Genomic DNA, 21,804 nt, shown 5'->3' on the forward strand with positions numbered 1-21,804 from the left:
TAGTGTATCTAGCCAAATAAATCTACATCACTCACCACCCGCAGCACAGGCACGCTAAGGACGTGTTCCAGCACCCAATGAGGGTGACACAAACCAGGAATCGCATCCCTCCCATTTAGTCCCACATGCCCTCCTCAGGCACCTGTCAGTGAGTAACTGCACACTACCTTGTATTTAGATAACTGGGCTTTTTTCTCATATAGCTCCATTTTGGGCTCTTCGGGAATGTGCAGGATTTCCTGGTATTCTCCTATCCACTGAGTTAGTGCTTTGTATTTATCTGAGAATTCCTTTGCTAAATGAAGGCCTTTTTCCAGAGTCAAGTGCTCTTTCCGGACAGTGCTGGTCAGTTCCTTCAGCTGCTCCACGTGATCATGGATCTCTTTCCTTAATGTCTCTGCTTCGCCATCTTCCAAGTATTTAACAGCCCTCTCTCCTTTCTCTCGGGCTGATTTCAGCAAACTCTGGCCTTTCTCCATGTCTTTTAGCAAACCCTAAGAAGCAGAGTGAGGGGGAAGGAGATACAGAGTTGGCACTATTTCCTTCATTTTAAAGAAAAGCCTTTCAAGTCCCAGTCTTGAGTCCACCGATTTCCCCCTAAAATATGTTTTTGAAGTTTATAACCAGATCTGGGCAGCCAGCAATCAGGAAACCTCTTTTCTTCCTTTCAATAGAGGAGTTTAGAAGTCTTGATCAGTGTATCATTTCCAACTCACGGACTTAAGAAAGAACATGATGTTTCTCTCCTCCTTAACAATGCTCCTAAAGATCTGAGTAAGAAGCATAGTGCCATGAATTTGAGATACATTTTTCTTTTAATTTTTTTTAAATTGAAGTATAGTCAGTTACAATGTATCAATTTCTGGTGTACAGCACAATGTCCCAGTCATGCATATACATACATATATTCATTTTCATATTCTTTTTCAGTAAAGGTTATTACAAGATATTGAACATAGTTTCCTGTGCTATACAGAAGAAATTTGTTTTTTATCTATTTTTATATATAGTGGCTAGCATTTGCAAATATCAGACTCCCAAATTTATCCCTTCCCACCCCCTTTCTTTGGGTAACCATAAGGTTGTTTACTCTGCCTGAGAGTCTGTTTCTGATTTTGTAGATGAGTATATTAGTGTCCTCTTTTTTTCTTTTTTCAAGTGTTAAATTAGAATTTAGTTAAGAATTTCGTGAGCAGTCATGTGGAAGTCATTGAGATGACATCACATCCCATCAGAAATAAATGAAAGCCAGTTTTGGGCTTAAAGAGATTATAACTTAGAATTTAGAGTGAAACGAGGAGCCAAGGATCACCAGTCACACAGGGCAGGGCTGAATGCATGCGCTCCCAGTTCCACGTGGGCGAAGGGAACGCTCAGTGAAAGCAGGAGTGCTGGGAGCCAAGTCTGCTACTTGCGCCTACCTCCAGTGTCTTCATTTTTTTCCCCATCATAGCTTTATCTACTTTATCAATCTTGGCAGCCACATTCTTGAAGTTTTTATGAGTAGAGCAGTACCAGTCAGAATAGGAACTTAAGGATAGTTCTGACTCCTCCAAACTCTGGATTTCTTCCTCCAGGAATTGTATTTGTTCCTTTGAAAGAAAAATCAAAAGGGAAGCGTGAATTCAAGACCTGTGCCAGTGCTTCTCTTGATAAACACATATCTTCACTGGAAGTTAATAAAAGGAAGGACATTTGGCTTGCGAAGTCTGTTGGCCTGTAACGAGCAGGGGTGGCCGGCTCACCAGCACTTGGAGGAGAAGGGCTTGGTATCTGGACGTCAGCTGGGTGGCCTGGCAGCCCGTTCGGCTGCTCACGTGGCTCTCGTCCAGGATTTCCTGTGCCCTGGACCCCACGTCCTCAACCTCATCTCTGTACGTGGTGACTTCCTCATGCCACTTCTGAAATGATACAAGCATCGGAAGAGAAGGGTCAATCTTAGGGATCCTTGAGTCAGACAAGTACATATATCTTCTTAATTGAAAATGATCTCAGTATGTATTTAGAGTATATTTATTATGTGATATAATTTTGAAAATGTGTTTTATAGAAACTTCAGGAAAAACTATAATAAGAGAACATGATAAAAACTGTACACTTTATAAGTTTGAATGCTTTTCTGTTCATACTATACAGATTTTTATATTTTCTGTTGTACTTAGATATGTGTTAAAATAGATGAATAAGGAAAAGAAATTCTGAAGGTCTAAGCATTATTTTAATCATATGCACTGAATCTGTATAAAAATTAGAATAAAATTAATTATCAAGTATTATACCAAGGTAGTAGATTGGAGCAATTTCAGATCAGAACCATAAACTTAAAATTATTGCAATACTAGCATTCACGTGTCTTTACAAAGCAAGGTGATGAGGTATGGGAAGAAAATATAAAATACCTCATTAAACTGTATTTTATTGAAATAGGATTCTAATAAATAATTGTTAGTAGAAAAATGCTCCATTGTAATTTAAATGAAATTTCTTTGCAAGCAGAAAGACATTTTGCAAAATCTAAACCTTGGACAAAAAGTTACTAAATATTTTAAGGAAACAAACTATGCAAGGCAACTGCTACTCTGACAAAGATCAGGCATTTACACTAGTTGTACCTTCATCTGATGTAATTGTATCTCCTTGGCTGCCCGGTTAGACTGACGTCCAGTCCTGAGATTCACTTTCTCCTCCAGTGTTTTTAGCCACTCATCCACTTGCTGAAACTTTTGTTCCATCAGTCTCAATTTGTTGACCACATTATTGAACTGAGTTCGAGTCTCAGACAGCCTCTGCTGGTAAGCCTGCCAGTCCTGCCGGAGAGACTCTAAGGCCCGGTCCTCTGTCTGGGGGATGCCTGACGGTATCACTTCCTCTCTGGTGTGCAGCACTGAATTCAGCAGGGCCTGCCCCTCTGCACAGTGCACCTGCAGCTCCTGTAGGGGAAAGGCATGGCCGTCACACCTCATTCAAGTTTTACACATGCACAGGTGATCACGTCTCATTCAAGCCAACTGTGCCCTCTTGAACTTAATATTAGAAAAGAGTGGTCTGATTCCGACTTACACACAAAAATGTGTATCTAACACTGAATACTGTTCCCAAGTCAGGAGGAAGATTTCTAAAATATAACCAATTAAAATAATCAAGATGCACATGTACACATACAGAGAGAAATATTTTTCTCAGTCGTCTTAGAAACAATTTCTGAAATTTGGCTTTTCATCGTACAGGCAAAAACACTGTGATTAAAGAGTTATGTTTAATATAATAACCTAGGCTTTTTATGGCTCCTAATCTACTTTAAGAGCCTAAGGCTTCTTGCTTTGACATTGAATGGGATCAGCGCCACACCTGTGCCTGAGAAAAGAACAATGGACCTTCTTTTTTGCTAAGGAGGGATCCTTTGCCAAAGCTGTTCTAGGGAATGCGATGCCAAGAAGAAGTTGGCCCTGGAGGGTTCAGGGCAGACAAACCTGGAAGGTTGAATCGTCACACCTGCTCATAAAGTACTCCAAGGTGCAAATACATTTTCCTCCACCAAAGCATATGCCCCAGAAATTTACCCTACAGATTCAGTGTGAGCCAAGTCTTGAAGAGCATAAACTATTTTTAATAGAAAGAAAATCTCTAAACATGTTGGCAAAATATTATACACTTGTATTCTTAATGTTAAAAAAAACATACTGTTACTTGATCTAATCATCTAACGTTGAAAGAGGCCAAGTCAAATTCCACCAGGAGGTAGGATATGTTAAAAGTACCAACATACTTAGTTAGAATAAAATATTATTAAATCTTTAATACCAGTGAAATTGCTGATACCCGAACACTTTTACCCACAGAAATAGCAATCTCATATGGTTCAAACTAATGGATATGCTTTTCCTCAGCTAGGATACCACTCCAAGAATACTGTAATGTGAACTGTAAATGGAAGAGAAGAACGATTTAGAAGGTAAAAAGATTAATCAAAATGGCCACAGACAGAAATTTTATTCCCAAATTCTTAAAAAAAAAAATTTAAAGTTAATTTTATACAATCTCCTTAATTCAGGGATTGGTAAACTTCTCCTGTAAAGGCTGGACAGGAAATATTCAAGGCTTTGTGGGACAGACAGTCCCTGCTTCAACCGCTTAACTACTTAACCCGGCCATCATGGTGACAAAGCAGCCGTAGATGCCACAGCGATGAACAGGCGTGGCTGAGTTCCAATAAAACTTTATTTGAAATACAGGAATGGTGACTCTGGGCTATCAGCTACTGATCCTTGTGCCAATTAATCTTCTCAATACATCAATTTTTCCATATTTTACAGCAGTTTTCACTATTATACAAATCACCACTGTATTAGATAAATTCTTATATATCCCCATTTCAGGTATTTATTACGAGGGGGAAATATGGTTATGTGTATATATATATGTGTATATATATGTTTTTTTTATATATATATATATATATATATATATTTTTTTTTTTTTTTTTTTCTAAGGGAGTTACTGGGGATTGAACCTAGGACCTCATGCATGCTAAGGATGTGCTCTCCTGCTGAGCTATACCACCCTCTTCATTCAATATTTTAAAAGTCTCTATGTTCCATGACCCAAATTATGTTTTCAGTAAATACAAAATGCGGTCCATACTGCTGGCTGATGCCCACACCACCAAGCGTGCTGCAGCACATCAGGGTCCTGAAGTAGTTCTGCTGTGCGGCTAGAATGTCACAATTCTTCACCACCATTTTTTGCCTCTAGCATCTTCCTTCCTTTTTAACATTTATGGCGACTCAAAATATGACAATGTCAGTAAAAGTGAATACACAGTGAGATGAGAGGTTGGGGTCAGGTTTGAGTTTGGGCCACATTAACATTGACAGAAGTGAAATATTTCCTCTGACTGGAACAGGAGAAACATCTGCTGGTGACAAGGGACTGATTGGCCCGGTTCCTACACAGAACCCTAGAGAGCTTGGCATTTGCTTGCCAAGAATGTCTGGAGTGAAGTGCAGGGAGGGGTTATTAAAAGAAAACAAAGGGGTTATTAAGAGAAAACAAAATAAATTACAACAGCCACACCTAGCAGACCAGGGTACCCTACTCTTTTAAAATAGAATGGATGGATGGGATCCTTAAATAAGCGAATGAAATTCCGACCCTCCAACTCCTACTATCTATTTCACGAATGGACTATCATTTAAATAAGACTTTTCTCCCATCTCTCTTAGTCCTACCTCAGGACAACTCTGCGGAGGAAACTGAGTCAGAGAGGTTCTCTCCTGCCCAAAGTCACCCAGGGTCAGGCCTCACCATGAATCAGAGTTCAGACTACCTCGTCCCCACCTTGCACTCCTGCCACTGAAGTAGCCATACATGTTATAGCCAGCAAGAGCCATCCCAGTCCTGCTTCCCACCTTGTGTGAGCTGTAGGCACATCTTGCCCAGCCCTGAACCATTCCAGTGAGGGCTGACAGCATGTCAGTAAGTCCGCACACAGAGCTGCTGGGAATGGAGCCGACTTGCTGGCCTTTCTCCATTCTCTCCTGTGTGTGCCTGGTGTTCCCTTCCTGGGGCACCCCCGGACCCCTGCCTGTCTCTCTAGGCAAGACTGAGGGGCTCTCTCCGATGCTTTTATGAGAGCCATTGAACTACTCTATCATTGTCCTCATCACATTGTTTGTAACGATCTATCAATGGGTCTGCATTGCTTTAGAATGCAAATTCCTTGCAGGCAGGAAGAGCACATTAATCACCTTCACCTGTAGTAGATAGCCAAGTGTCTGAGCTGCCTTAGGTATTCAGTAAAGGACAAGTGAGTAAATAAGTAAATGGATCAGGACCACTTTCCCCACGAGGTTTGCCATCTGGCTCTGAATTGCAGTCTGCTTGTCTGAGCACCAGCGCTTTTTCTAGCTCCTCGAATTCCTCCCTCTAGGTTTCTGACCCTGGGCCTGTAACCTCAGCAATGCAGGAGGTTTGGGTTAAAACCAGATGGCCAAAGATGGTGCCGCCAATTCGACTTTGAGAAGGGTCATGTTCTGTTGACTCCTGCAGCTGTGTCCCCCATCTAATCCAGTCCTGCAAGGAGCAACAGGCCCGCGGGCCAGTCAATGCCACAAATCAGACCACTGGCCACTCCTGACAGAGGCCACCTTCGTAGTCAAACGGTCTTGCTCAGTCTAAATTGCTTACCAAATGGTCTCAACTAGCATATACTACTGAGGTCACAGAATGCTCTAGATCAGACCTTACTTACTAGAGTTTCATTTAATATTTATCAGTTATTTATAGGATTTAAGGTCATATTAACGTCCCACTGCTTAAAATTATAACTCCATATTCAGAATGGAAATGCCTTTGTTTTGTGAGGAAGTAACTTTACCTGAAGATCCCGCAACGTGGTCTCGTGAGTATGGGCATCACCTTCGAGAACTGAGTATCGGTTGAGCTTTTCCTGTTCCTGCGCCAGCCAAGCTTCAAATGCCTTCAGGTCTCGCTGGTACTCCTGGTGCAGGCGGACGAGCTTTTCAGACTTGGTTACTGCTTCCTGTTGTTAGCATTTAAGATGATTAAGATGGGAATATGTTAGTACACGTAGCTTCAACAGACTGTAAGAATTCACTTCTGGAATTTTAGAAAAGTATGATTATTAAATCATTGAAATATGAATGGTTTCTAGAAGAATAAAAGGTCCAGATTTATGCAAAAGATATAAAAACATCATATCAGGAGTAAAAGGGGTCTGAAAGCTCACTTTGTTGAATTAACTTCCTGATCTCTGAATTCCTGGTAGCATGGACATTCCAAAAAATGAATTAACTTTACTTGTCATAAAAATACACTTTTCCTAATGAAGAAAACTGAAATTCTTATACTGGGCCTTCAGTGAGGATTTGGACTCATCGTGGATTTAATTTTCCATGTACTTTGTCTAATAAAGTAGGGTGTGCTCTGAAAAGTTATTTTTATTTTCTTTGTGAGACTTAAGTAAAGAATGATAGAGATTATTGGTGATTATTTCTTGCTTTAGAAAATTTCCATCACCAGGTATATTAAGGCATTTGTGAGTCTGCCCCCAATTTTTCTTAAATAGGTAACTTTCTAGGATGTTTCAGTTGAGAATTATTTTCCTACAGCAACCTTCATATTCATAAACAATAGTTGAGGGGTTTTGTTTACTTTTGCCAGTGGGATATTCAAAGTATTAAGATTCATTTTGCTTTGTTTTTGTTCTATCTGCTTTCACAAGTCTTCCGTTCCCCCAAACAAATGTCTTTAAATAATCACAGCTCCAAACACTCCCTTTTAGTGGGTCCGCATGGAACACGGGGAGCCGTACCTTGGCTCTCTCTCTGATTGCTCCGTATCGTTCCTGCAGGTCCTGGAATTCTAACTGGGTGACATAGTGCTCCGTCATACCAGCCCCTTTGACTTCAATGGTCTCCAGCAAGCTGCTGTGACTCAGCACTTCTTCATTTAATAACTAGAGAACATAAAAAAAAAAAAAAAGGAGTTACCACGCGCTATTGTATCAATTACACTACTAAAATTAGGATAGTCACTGCACAGTTGACAAGTGATCTCAGGTTATCTATCCACCTCTAGACAGATAAATGAAGGAAGGAAAGAAGGAAAGATGGATAGATCTATCTGTATATATATCTATATCTATATCTATATCTATATCTATATCTATATCTATATGTGAGTATATATATCTGTATATATATATCTATATGTGAGTGTGTGTGTGTGTATGTGTATTTGATACTTGGCCCAGAACTTTCTCTGAGATACTGATCCCAGTTGGCTTGAATATTTCAAACTTAATGTGCCCTCAAAATGGGCTTCTAATTCCACTCCATTCCTACACTTCCCCAGCCACCTCCAAAACTCCTTCCCCTTCAGTCTTTTGTCAAACAGGAAATGCTACCATTCCCACCCAGATGGTCAGCTGAGAACACTAGAAGTCATCCTTTCTCCATCCTCGCCGTCATTCCATCCATGATGAAATCCTGTTAATTCCAGCTCTTCACTATATCCTGCCATCTGCCTGCATGACTCCTAGGAGCAAGCCCCCCAGCCCATGCTATTATCATTTTTCACTTGGACTTTGGCGATATCCCGCTGGGTAGATTCCCTGCCACCAGTTCCTGCCCCATCCCCTTGACCAGTGAGCTGTTACAAGGTTGTCGCATTTCAGGAAAAGAAAGATGGATTTACAGTCAGGAGACGTTTGTGAAACAGAATCAGCAGGATGTAATGCTTAATATCAACGTGAGGGTGAGAAAGAAGGAACTGGGTAAACGAGGTCGAAAATGTAGAATATTCAGTGTGATGGAGAGTCTGAGAGTCTGAAGGACTCAGGGAGCAGAAGACAGTCAGTATCGCTTAGGACACAGAAAGTCTGAGGTGGAACAGACCATCCAATTAATATGCCCTGGATGAATAAATCAAAGGTCCCCAAGACGTTATGTTTGAATACTTCTATCAACAGGAAGGAGGCTTAAGAACATACACCTTCAATATCTATCTATTAAATAACCTTTACATGTATAACTGTAGTAATAGAAGCACTATGAATAATGCACAAAAGCAGAAATATAAAAGGATGTGATAGAAAAAAAATTTTTCCTTCCTAATGATGAGCAGGCTGAAGATATTAAAAGATACTAAAAAAGTTGCTAAATTTTAAATGTATCATACAACATGGGTCTATGAGGTTTTCCTGGAAGGGAAAATTTTAACTCGTTAATAAAATAGCCACAAATACAAGTCTGGTTTAGGAAGCCACTAGAAATTATAGTAAAACTCCCAAATTCAGTTTACCCATGTGGACGGCCCTGGCAGAGAGGTGAGCACATTTCAGAGTAACTACGGCCTTCTGGAGCACCGGTCAGAGAGCTAACGGAATCGGAAATCCGTTCCCACCTTGGCTTTTCCGAGGGCAGCCATCTTCTCCCGCAGCTCCGCATACTGCCTTTCGGATTCATTCAGACTGGCCTCCACGCTGTCCATCCAACTGGAGAACTGCCGGACGTCATCCTGGTAACTTGTCCACTTAGAAAGAGCTCCTTCGAGTTGACTGAAAGGTGATTGAAAGGACAGTGACGCACACTGAGAAGCGTTTTCAGCCCAGTCTGTCCAGTCTCCAGCATTGTCCTGTTGAGCCCACTCTCTCAGCAGAAAGCCCACAGTCAGGACAGGGCAGGCTTGAGGTGGGCTGAATGGCCATGGCTTATCAAATCCGAGTCTAGGTCCTGGCAAGCACGGCCTTGGGAAGCAAGGGACAGTTAAGTTCAGGCCGACAGTGGAGAAGTGGGACTGGATTTAAAACCTAGAGTCAGTAACCAGGTCACAGGAGACCCTGGGAGAAGGCTGAGGGCAAAACCAGGAGAGACACCCTGAGCAAGGCTTTTCTGGAGCTAAGTCTCTGGTCAGGGAGAGAATCACTATTTAACTCCATCAAGTTGAGTAAGACATCCAGAGGAGAGAAAAAACGAATTCATAGAAGAAGGAAGAACGAACCGAGCAAAAACAAGCATAGTCACTATCTTGCATGAGATTTAAAAATTAGAAAATCACAACAATATAGGCTAACACTTTCTGAATTGGTCTAGTTGCTAAAACTTGATTATTTCTCTTACAGCTAAATTAAGCACTTCTTACTCTCAATACAGATGGTATATTTTAACTTCATTAATTATTTGTGCCTAATTGTACTACGATGCTTGAGCCCTTTTGTGGCAGACACTGCACTCCAGCCAGACTATTGAACCACACTGCCGACTAGTTCCCCAAGCCAGCTCCGTGTCCTCTCAGCCTTTGGTCCCTGGTGCCCTCTCAGCCTGAGGGCAGTGTAGGCAGGAATTGCCAGGGGTTGCCTTCAGCTGCCCTCCTGACTTACGGCAGTTTGTTCATAAATATTCCAGGTCCCTCATCCCCCGGGGGTAACTCAAGGGCTTGCCTTACCCTGGCTCCCAGCAATGCCTGCTGGGTTAAGCTGCAGCTGCCCACTGGAGTAACCTGTTTGGTAACACACTTTTTATAGGCTGCCCTCCCTTCTTCACCTCTCTTTCCTACCACCTACTAGTGTCTCCTGGAGTTACCTACTTGGTTTTAACTAATATATTGTTACATGACAAAACACTTGTCTTTTAGTCAGTAAACACCACCACAAAAGATGTGTAGTTAGGAGTTATACTAAAACACAGACATAGTATTGCAGGTCAACCTAAATGCAAGATTGCACCTGCCAGTTTGTTCTCATAAGAAAAAAGAAAAGGAAGGAAGGAGGGAGGGAGAGAGCGAGCCCAGGACAAGTCTGTTACTGAGCTGTTCTGTTGATTTTCGAGCAATGGTTTCACAGTAGTCCTTCGGTTTCACTAACCTTTTACAACGAATCCCTGCGGACAAAAGGGACGCCCACATGTCCTTCACACTCTGCAGCTGCTGCTGAATGGCAGGGACACCTTCCGGAGAGGTATTCTGAAGGACAGACTCCCCTCTGGTCACTATCATTTTCATCTGGATCTCTTTTTCCTGTTTCACGGATAATAGAGCCTGTGAAAGCACACACAGAAGTCGTTTGTCATTTGCATGCTTCACATTTCTGGCTTTCCGTATTTCAGAGCTCCGGAGGAGAGCAGAACGATCCGCAGTGGTGGTGAGCCCTGGCTCCCTCGAGCTGATTGGGGGGCGGACGGGAGAGTCACTTGCCAGTGAGTGCCAGCCCCCAGTCACCCACTGGTCTCCAAGTGGCCGTGGTTTTCAGGTCTTTATTATCCTCTGCATAATCCCTTATTTCCACTGACATTTAATTTTCCTGTTTTTTAAATAAAAGAAAAATAAACAACAATAGGATTCCCCACTTTTCAAAGGTCACAGCAGGAAGAGAGCTATAAAGGTTAAGGTGTCTGGTACAGCAAACCTAAAGAAATAGATTAATTCATATCATATACTAATTTACATGTTTCAAATTCTTTACAAGCACTACTCTTTTTCTATGTAAGAAGGATGTCTGAAGTCAAAGTCATGAAACTGGGGTTTATATCACCTAAAAGGCAGAGTTTCATCTCTCTCCCTCATCTGGACCTGGCCAACCTCGACAGAGTCAGCCTCAGCCACCGGTTTCTGCTGCAGCAGGACGCACTGCTGGCAGCTTCTCACACACACTGCGCCGTCTGCTCCCTTCAGCTTCTGCCTGTTGAGTCCCGCTCTCAAATCTTGGTGGAGGTATTGTCAGACTTTCTGAGAAACCTGCTCCAACTCTCAACCCCATCCCTCCTGCCAGCTCTGCTCCTCGGTGTCTACAGCCCCGTAAGCCCGTCCCTACCTGTTATCGTGGTCTCTGTGCCTCCAGCCTCGGCAGTGAGACCCTGAGGACAATGACTGCACTGTATTCATTTCCGAATCCCTGGTATCAAGACAGAGTGCATCTCCTCGGAGACACCCAGTATATAAATGACAGGCGAATGGGTGCGGGAATGATTACTTTATCGCAAACGTAAACTAACAGAGAACTAATCTCTTGTGATGGGAGAAGAAGTGACTAACTGATACAGGCAGGTGAATGAATTGAACAAGACAGGAAATGTTTTGGCCAATGAAATGTTACATAGAAGAATTTTCTCAGAATAGATGTGTCTGTGATGTAACTTGAAGCTAGCCTCTTCACTGGCTATATCAAGCAAGTAACCACATTGGAGTGGTTGTTTTATTTTTTTTGCAAAGTATTTATGAGTGAATATGTCCTGGGTCAAACAGTTCAGGGATGCTTGGGCAAGGCCACCCTATACAACCAGGATCAGATCCACAGAGAATTGTTGAACTTCTTGTGGACAGAGCGTTACCTTATCACACCAGGCAGATGGAGACTAGCGAAATTTTGAGAAAAACAAATTCCATACATGAGAGAAATGCCTATAAAAAGGCACACCTCCAGCTTGAGCATCCTGCTGTCCAGCACGCTCTTGTCCGACGTCGGGTGGCAGTAGGAATCCAGCATGTGCACGGCGTCTGTCATCCAGTCCTGCAACTCTCTAACCCCAGCGGAGAACTGGCTGTGCTCGGCAACAATTCTATCCAACCTTGACACTTTCTCCTGGAAATGACAGAAATCGTTTTCCAGCTGTCCATCCACAGAGACTTCACAGCCTGAAGCTACTCAGATGGGAAAACTAACCCCTAGTTTCAAATAACAACAGTCAGCCACCGAGCCATAAGCTGCACAGATACGACACGAGTCTGCATTAATCTATGAGATGGGAAATATCTTTCTAAAGAGTAAGAATATGAGACCAACTGGGTCAAAAAGCAGAAAGATTACAATGAGAAGTTACTGTGCCTCAACTTACTTGCTGATATCTTTATGACAATTGTGACATTTGTCAGAAGCAGTGAAATTTCTTCCTAACATCTTGTCTGGGAAACAAATCAAAGTAGTTTCTTTCAAGTGATCATATTTGGCTCAAATGATACCACGTATCCACGTGACCTACACTACAGTCAGATCTAAAAAAGAACTATCTGAGATTTTTAAATAACCCTAAGTTTTAAAAATGGAGACCATAAACGTGGTCTTACTTATTAATTAAAGGTCATAGCCGACACAGAGAGGGTCTTATGAATATAGTTTTCAGCTCTTAAAGTATTTGAGTATCTATTGATTTTTTTTGGTACCTAAATAAATACAAGGGAAAAAAAATACAAAGGAATAGAAAGATGTTCCTAATTTATTCTCATTTTAGAAATGTGCCAGATTTTCTAAAGATAAAAAAGTAAAAAACATGGATGTAAACACAGACTTTTTATCCCAAGACTTAGACTAGTGTGACTGTCCCAACTAGACTAGAGTGACCGTCTCAATATTTTTTTATCGAGGATCCAAACAGCAGACCAGGAGTAAGCCCACAGTAAAACCGGTGAAGCCATTACAGCAGGCTCCCTGAAGGCTCAGATCTGTGCAAAAGGGAAATATAGGGGACACACGTGGTGAGGCCGAGCTCAAGGTAGGAGACGGGTCTGCTGAACGCTCTAAATGAGGTCACCCTGGGATCCCCATTTGTAAGAATTATTGCCAGTCTTGAGCTCTGCTCTAGGAGCTCGACTGAAACTCTCAGTCAACACATCTTTGACTATCATGTAAGGAGTATAAAGAATTTAGACAAATTTTTAAAAAGTTATCCCCTATTCATGATATTTAGCCCACAATTTTTTTTTTAGCCCACGAAAATTTAAACGGCTCTAAATTCATGTTTTTCTAAAGTAATTTAACCTGCGTGTCTTTAGACCCAATCCTCTGCCTTCTGTTTATGCTTTGAGTCTTCCAAATAAAAGCTCCCGGGAAGATACCATCTCAGGAGTCAAGGGAATATTCTGTGCAATCCCAGAGACTGGAAGTCCCTGCGATGTTTGAAACCTCCCTTGCTCTTTGCAGACAACCACGTTGAGATGACGCAGCATGGATATTTGGCTGGGACTGCAGGGCTGGGAAGGGCACTCGCAGGCCTTCCCCTGCCCCGCCCGGGGCTGGGCAGGCTGACAGCCAGCGTTGTTCCCCCCGGGCCCCGGCTCTGTGACCCGGGGGCCACACTCACACACAGCACATGGCGGGCGTTACCTTCGTTAAATTGCTTAGGGATAGATACTGAGAAGACAGCTGGGACACTCTGTGCACAAAGCTCCTGCTGGCAGCCTGGCCTTCCCACAGCTGTTGAGCTTTCTCTTTCAGCCTGTGGAGCTGAGGCTCGTAGCAGTTTATTTCCTCAAGGACAGACTGAAAAGCACAAGCAAGTTACCATTAAGAGGCTGGGGGAGAGCACACCACGGACAGAGCTTTGGCCCAAAGGACACGGAGACAAACACCGCGAGCAGGAGGTGTGCCCTGAGGGCGCTGTTACTTCCAAGCTACACACAGAGTGGAGACCACAGGACTCGACAAATCACACCTCACAGGGAAGCCGGAAAACAGGAGATCTGAAATCAGGGAAGGGTGCGCGCTGTCTCCGGACCGCGGGGTCTCACTCCGGGGTGCGGGGCATGCGTCTAGACCTGCGCTTAAGGCTGCTCAGAGGACGGGGAGGACGCGGGGCCCACGGGCCCAGTGGCTGCTCACCTGCAGCTTCTGCTGTTCTCGCCTCTTCGCCGGCAGGTCGTGCAGGCGGTCGCTGCCTTCGTGCACCGTCTTCTCGGTTTTACTCAGCCACTCCTGGACGGGCTCAGCGCTTACTTCAAAGTCCTTCATTTGGATCTTTAGATTCTACGAGGTTTTAGATAGTGTTAGGGACCAAAAACAGAAACAAAAAGGTAATTACAAGTCCAGAGTCCTTCACGAGGCATTCAGAGCCCACCCCAACCAGGTCCCCTCCCCTCTCCCCTTCTTTCCCTGTCCCCAGTGTCTGGAACATTCTGTCCTTCACCCTGGCACCTGGCTAATTTTTGAACATCCTCTTAGAGATTTTCAAGTTCTCCTTTTCACAAAAATGAATATTTCTCTCATTTTCCTGCCCACCTCAGAGTTCACACCTACCCACTTGCCAATCTCTGTCGCGTTTGCTGTCTGTACCGGTCACTGTATACTTTACCACAGGCTGGGCTGGATTGTGAGTTTCCTGTCACGCAGGCATGCCTGTCTACATTACATGCGACTAGATTACAAGCCCCATGAGGGGAGGGCTGTGTCTGACACTTCCTGGGACACACCATGGCACCTTGCAGGAATATAAATAAGTCCTCACAAACATTGTATCGATTCTGATTAATGGTGAGACAAGAAATAGCATATGGTTGACATGCTTATGATGTTTTTAATTATCAGTTTGTTTATTCTACTTTAAAAGATATAAGAAACACTAAATCGTGTCCTGTGTTTCTTACACGAGCAGGTCCTCACCGCTTTCACACTTCGGGGCTGTCATGCGTATGTGATCAAGTTTTATATGGTGTCATTTCACTGTAGCAAAGGTGTCGATATCCACTGTCTTATTACTTATAAAAGTGCTAGACTGAAGTGAATTTGACACTTATGTTACCATGGGAACCCACTAAAGGATTTTAAATTTAAATTTAAATCAGAGCTTTGGGTAGTATTGTCGAAGAAAAGCAAAGCCACAAAGCTTAGCTGAAAAGTCTATGTGGCGAGAACTGCAGGAGCCTGTGAGAGAACGGTCCCAGCGTGCACCTGTGTCTGATCCAGTGCCCACAACTGGGGACGGTCGTGTCTGCCATCGTCACCTCTTAGGGAGATGGGCAGCTGGGGATGCTTTGGGAAATTAAAAGTGTTTCACAAAGGTAAGATACCAAGATAATTCCTGGAGTAGTCTACTAAAATTTAAGCTTCTTGAAGGCAGGGGTTCTGTTTTATTCTTTGCTGTATCTCCAGAGCTTAGGATAGTCCTTGGCAAATAAAAAATGTTCAGCAAATAGATGTTGAATCATTAAATAAATTCATAAACTCAAGGCATTTCTATCTTCCTGCTACTGTAATCTCAGCAGGTCACTAAAGGGCAAACAGGGGACCACAATCAGGAATTAGTCCTATGAAGAAATGGGACTGAGGAGCAGAGCAGTGGGGGCTCAGTCAGAGATCTAACGTAAAAAGTTTGGGTTCCTTGTCCAAGGAGTGAAGTCATAGGGTCTGAGCGAGGGGCCTGGGGCCCAGGAATAAAGACAGCTTGATACTAAGTCAAGCAATTCCTACTGTTCCTCGTACCCCTATGTCCCCAGGGGTGTATAGGCCTCCCACTAAACGTCCACTCTGCATGCCTTTCCAAATATTTCTCCCGTGGCTTCAGCGACCACCTACAGACTCTTAAAGCCCTCCATCTATAGACTCACATTTACACACTTCAAGTCAGAGTGCCTGGCTTTGAACTTTGTCTCTTCCTGGCTGTGAGAACTTGGTAGATTATTGAAGCACCTTTTGCCTTAATTTTCTCATTCACAAAACAAAGCTAAGAGAGTTCCTACCTCAGAGAACTGTTACGAGGATTAAGTGCATGACTATATGCTAAGTGTCTATAACAGTGCCTGGCCCTGGTAAATGCTCACCATCACTGTTATGCAGCTCTACCCTCTCGCTCTTGAACTTTGTACTCACATTCACTGCTACCTTCCTGGCCATTAGCTGCTGAATCTCTTGCAGACCCATCAAATTTAACATATATTAAATTAAATTAATATATCTATCCCCTCCAAAACTACTTTTTCTACCATATTCATGGCTCAGTTAATGGCTTCATCATTCATGCCATCTTCCAAACTAGAAACTAAAGACTCAAACTTAACTTCTTTCTCTGCACCCCTCTTTGAATTAGTTACCAAATCCTGTTATGTTTTCTCTTAGAGATAAATCCCCTGTCCATTATCATTTTCTTAATTCAGGTTCTTACCTTCTCTCGCTCCTCTGGACTGTTATGAAAGCTTTCCCTGGTCTTCCAGCTACTAACTATCCACCATTTCAGTCTACACTGTGCCCAGAGAGTTGACACGTTTATCCCCAGCTTAAAGACCAGTAGGTTCCTTTTTCAACCCTAGAATTAAGCCCTAGTGTCCTACAGCATCCATTGTATCCAATGAATTAATCTTTTTCCTATGCCTCTAGAATTATATGGGTTATGTTCCATTGTCGGGAAAATTGAAACAATAAATGCTGTTCTGGGTTCAGATAAGGAACTCTGGTTGAGAATCAGGGTCGAAGTACTTGGTACACAAGACATTTCTCTATCTGGCCCTAATCTTCATCTCTGGTCTTATTTTTGTTGCTCTTCCCACAAAACCTTAACTGGATGTCAAACCTCTCAAAGTCCCCCATTCGTAGTTGACACTCATGACACCCTGGCCCTGCACATTCAATTCCTTCTACCTGAAGTGCATGTCAGCCTGGGCAAATTCAAAGACTTAGCCTTCAAGTTTCAGTTAGAATCTTGCCCTTCTGGAAACCTCCCTTGATTTCTCCAAATAGAGTTAGCTGCATCCTTCTCTGAGTGATTCCCATAGCCTGAATATACTGAATATATTCCCATAGCAATCATCTCTTTATATACTGTTTCCCTCTACAGAAAATTAATTCCCTGGGGAGAGGGAAAAAGACTAATTCTTTTGTATCCCTAACATAGTGCCTGGTACATAGTATGTGTTATTATCTGTGTATTCTTAATAGAAAAGGAAGGAAGGAAGAGAGGGAGGGAGGAAGGAAAATAAGGAAAGCAGGAAGACAGGCAATTCTTGACCTACCCATCTCCTCCTGGACATGTCCTGACCAGGTGATCTCATAGTCATTGCTAGATGTACTCTCCTCAATGGCACATGCTGCCCACATTGCACTGGTGCACATTGCACTGGAGTGCACATTGCCCTTAACCCTGAAGGGTTAAGAGTAAATTTCCAGGCACTGCACAACGGGCATCACTCTCTATTAAACAGAGGATGCCCACTATGAAAGAACAGCCACCATTACAAAGGAGACTGCAATGGTCTCTGGTTAGAGAAGAATTGAGGAAATGTGTTTTCTCTTTCCAGATACTAATTCTCTATCCTTATTTTTGTCCATCCTGCATTAATTATGGTCATAATCAAATTCAGGATCTATTCTGCCAGGAAGCATTGTTTTAAAAGGAAAAAAAAAAAAAAAACTCTCCATGCCTCTCAATTTTCCTCTAAGAGAAGAGTGGGGACAGAAAACAGATGATCACAAGAAAAAAGTAAAAAACCAATTGCATTGTGGCAGTAATTATGTTGCAATTATAATAAATTCAGCTTATACTGTCTCTGGATAAAATACAACTGTATAACCATTGTCTCTTTGTGTACTTAACTCTTAAAACCTGCTACTTGATATCTGCATTAGTTCTGATGCACCGTCTCACCCATGGCATTCTGTGGCCTTACATGGATGTTTCTGTTCAGCTCTCCTAGGACAACTTCAGAAATTGAGGGATTTCAAATGAATGACTGCGTGATAGTGCCTAGAAGGAAAACCAGCTGTTCCCGATGGGACAGCAAGCCGGCAAGTCTACGCAAGCAGCCCCTACCACGCAGGAAGCTACCGTTCCTTACAGTTATCCAGTTACCTATTAATTCAGAGAGGGATGACCAAATCATTGAGAAGGGCGTTTGGATGTACTGAAAGTGTGGTTTGACAAACAAATATAACAACAACAAACAGCACAGAACATGTGCCCGCGGCTGGCTGTACCACATACCTCTAGGGCAGATTCCTTCTGGTGGAGATTTGAATGGAAATTTTTCCAGTCCTCTTTGGCAGCTGCAATTTTGGCCTGGATTCCGTTTGCCTTCTCTTTGGTCAACAGAGTATTCAAAAGCTCTCCCTTAGAAACCATCATGTTCAGCTTGTGCTGTCCATGTTCGCTTTCTGACAAAAATTCCTGTAAGGAAAAACGTAAGCGATTGGACAAATAAAAGCTTTAGACTTTAAAAATGCACTCAATTTTCTACTTACTTCTCAGTAAAATCAAAGAGAAGAAATAAACAATTTTTATAGTATATATTAAATGACTAAGCTTCTTTTACCTAATTTGTACATTGGTTATAATTATCTTATGTAACTGATATGGTTATTGTGAAAATTAACGAGAAAACCTGCTTAGAGTGCTCAGACATAACATTTGCCAAATAAATAAAAAGAGCTTTTATTATTTCCTAAGTCCCTATTAATACACATAAAACAGCATGCACTTAATATGAATGGACTAGTTTCTTCTCACGTACACAATTGATTGTTTTGAACAGGGATTTATTTGAAATCTGAATTTCTTAAGTAAAGCTTTAATGCGCTTATATTAAGACCTAGAGGCACATTTTTAATCCACTTAAAGCACCACTATTAGAGTTAATTGTTCACACTCTTACCTGTATTTTCTGAAGACTTGTTGAAACTTCACTAATATTTTGAGGTATATCGAAACATTTGGCGGTAGTGATTTTTGCATTAACCAACCACTGCTGGAAATCCTTGAAGGCTCTTCGAAATCTTTGCTGTAAAATCTGTTCTTTATTCTGACAGCCCTTGGATGCTTGCAAACAAAGACTAAAACCATGATTTGAAACATTTAATGGAAGGGAAAAAAATGATAAAGTAGATAAAAATAATGTTCGGTAGAATCAACAGTCTTTAGTATGCACTCACACCATTTAGCAAAGTATTTACAGATTAATTTATTTACATTACCACTGAGCTCACAACTTAAAATACACAAACCTCAGGCTTCTTATTTGTGTGAAAATACTTTGAATACCAGTAAGTTCATGCTCACCAATTATATTCTTTAATCAAGCCAGAAACTTTTCCACTGTATGTACTCAGGTCTCTGGAAAATCGACAAAGTTCATTCAGCTGAGACTTGAGATCCTCTGTCTGAGGCTCCGCTTTCTGTAGCGCATCCAGTATCTCCTATTAGGAAATAACAAGACAGAGGAGCAAACATTAAAACTGGGTAATTTCTATATCCTCCTACTATGCGTCATAAATCACACGATAAATTATTAATGAGGGAAGAACCAATATAGGAGATTCATTCAAGAAATGAGGCCTATTTTCAGGATTCCCCACGACAAATAATAGCACATGGTTAATTTACATCCTTTTCCAGGCATGGACAGGCACGCGAGTATCCTATGTCGCCGGGGAGTCAAATGATCAAGCGGTCAAGTAACAAAGGGAGACAAGAAAAAGAGAAGCGAAAATAGCCTAAATTGTTTAAAAACAGTCTGACTGGGCCATTGGAAGATGTGTATATTGTTTAAAGGTGAAGAAAAATCATCTTAAAGCAAAGGAATACTTATTTTGGATTAGAAAATACATATAGCAACTGACTCTGTGTAGTGTATCCAGTGAACTTAATCCAGAGGTCTAATTTCACTAGTAACTGATTCATTTCATACTTTCATCAAATACTTGCTAACTGCCTGGTATGTATGCACCAGTCACTTTGCTGGATTCCGGCAGCCACCCTCCAAAATGACTAATGGTATGATTTTTGTACTCAAAGATCTCACAATTTTACAAACGAGAGAGACACATGAATAATCACAGCACTGCGAATATCTAGTCCAAGATGAAGACTTGGAACTTGATGAGTGCGCCTCTGAAATCCAGGCCATGGGCTACTGAGTTACACAAGGTCCTTTACAATCAGAGCATTCTCCGTGTAGGATTATCACAAGGAGCAAACGAGATCTCAGGGGTCAAACACTCAGCACAACTCCTGGCACCCCAAGTGCCTCATTAGTAAAAACAGCAGGTTATTTAAATGAGTCTGTCTGGATAGTGGTATCGCCAAGGTGAAAAACAATTTATTTAGAAGGAGAGGTAAGAAGATAAGTCACTACTGAGCATCATTATTAGAATTAATTGTTCACATTTTTACCTATATTTTCTGAAGACTTGTTGAAACTTCACTAATATTTTGAAGTACGTCAAAACATTTGGTGGTAGTGATTTTTGCATTAACCAACAAGGGAGCTACTGCTGTTACTTTTATTTATTCTCAGATATTTATCAAGACGTGGCCTAGACTGGTAGGAAAACCATGCTTCTCAACAAAATGAGTCTGTGTGTTGTATTCCCCATCCCGGTAAACGGCACCACTGTCCTCCCACTGATCGAAATCAGAAAACCAAGCCTCATCCGTTCAAGAGAAACGAGGTCTGGTCTGTTCCATGCCTTAGCTCTTTAGATCAGTTATCTCTTTTCCTCTACGTCTCCACTCTCACTGTCCCCACCTACTTTCCAGAACAGCACAGTGTTCCCTTAATTTGAATCCTGTTCCAGTTTTCTGTCCTGTGTTTTCTCGTTCGCTGTAATTTTGGAGCTTGATGGTCTCCCTCCGTCTCACCCGTCTGGTCAGGCTGCAATCCTAACACAAGACTCAGCTCAAAGAATGACGCCGCTAAGGATCCTCTGCCCTCCGTCCCACCTCTCAGGGGTTTATTTTAAGGACACACACACCTTGTCAGCACTCATTGCAATCCAGAGTCCCCACTGGTCTTGCACTTGCTGGCCTTCCCACCCAGACTATGGTTCTCAGAGGAGGGGTGGTCTTCTCGTGGTGTTAAAATTCTCCATTTAACTTAGTGGCTGTGCTCTCAAGGAGTCTAAAATATTTTTATTTATAAAATTCATAAATAATACTAGAAAGTTTCTCTCCGAAACACCAAACACTAAACAAGTAACTACTATTTTACACCACATTGACCCTTTTATTTAAAAAACATTTTAAGAACTAAAAAAATTTACATGTACCAAAAAAGTAAAAAGGATCAGAGATTCAAAATTGTCATTTTTAAATTAGATGATATGAAAAGTGAAAAGCTTTGGACCAAAACTTTATACCAGGTCGGGAGGATGTAGCTCAGTGATAGAGTGTGTGTTTAGTGTGCACGAGGTCCTGGGTTCAATCCCCAGTACCGCCATTAAAATAAATAAACAAAATAAACCGAATTACCTCCCCCACCAAAACAGGAAAAAAATCTTTACACTAAAAAAATTTCTATAACTTCATTATAAATTAAAGCCTTTTAGCAGAGCCTTTTGTTTCATACACATCAGGTCATATACTTCTGTTTCAGCTAAGTCGAATGCACGGTTTTTCCTTTAGAGGTTTTACAGATTAAGAAAATTCTAGCTCACAGTGGAAAAGAATATGAAAATGAATATATGTATATTCATGTATGACTGAAGAATTGTGCTGTACACCAGAAATTGACACATTGTAAACTGACTGTAACTCAATAAAAAAAGAAAATTCTAAATTTCCAACACTAAATACCCAATGGATATTAAAGAACACG

At 41.8% G+C, this 21,804-nt stretch overlaps 1 protein-coding gene across 13 annotated transcripts in view; it reads right to left on the reverse strand.

The window, feature by feature from the left end:
• The window catches only part of SYNE1 (spectrin repeat containing nuclear envelope protein 1), a 427,871-nt gene that overhangs the window by 197,380 nt on the left and 208,687 nt on the right, over positions 1–21,804 (reverse strand). For all 13 annotated transcript variants that reach the window (XM_032485189.1, XM_032485193.1, XM_032485194.1 and 10 more), the window contains 14 exons: positions 19,269–19,405; positions 18,865–19,042; positions 18,198–18,380; positions 14,111–14,254; positions 13,616–13,771; positions 11,933–12,097; positions 10,385–10,557; positions 8,926–9,079; positions 7,334–7,477; positions 6,377–6,541; positions 2,613–2,930; positions 1,746–1,901; positions 1,422–1,592; positions 168–494 (listed from right to left, as the gene is read on the reverse strand). In XM_032485189.1, the coding sequence (XP_032341080.1) occupies positions 168–494; positions 1,422–1,592; positions 1,746–1,901; positions 2,613–2,930; positions 6,377–6,541; positions 7,334–7,477; positions 8,926–9,079; positions 10,385–10,557; positions 11,933–12,097; positions 13,616–13,771; positions 14,111–14,254; positions 18,198–18,380; positions 18,865–19,042; positions 19,269–19,405 (2,571 nt within the window). The remainder of the gene's footprint in view (positions 1–167; positions 495–1,421; positions 1,593–1,745; positions 1,902–2,612; positions 2,931–6,376; positions 6,542–7,333; positions 7,478–8,925; positions 9,080–10,384; positions 10,558–11,932; positions 12,098–13,615; positions 13,772–14,110; positions 14,255–18,197; positions 18,381–18,864; positions 19,043–19,268; positions 19,406–21,804) is intronic.

The sequence above is a fragment of the Camelus ferus genome, chromosome 8, assembly GCF_009834535.1.
Source record: "Camelus ferus isolate YT-003-E chromosome 8, BCGSAC_Cfer_1.0, whole genome shotgun sequence".
NCBI lineage: Eukaryota > Metazoa > Chordata > Mammalia > Artiodactyla > Camelidae > Camelus > Camelus ferus.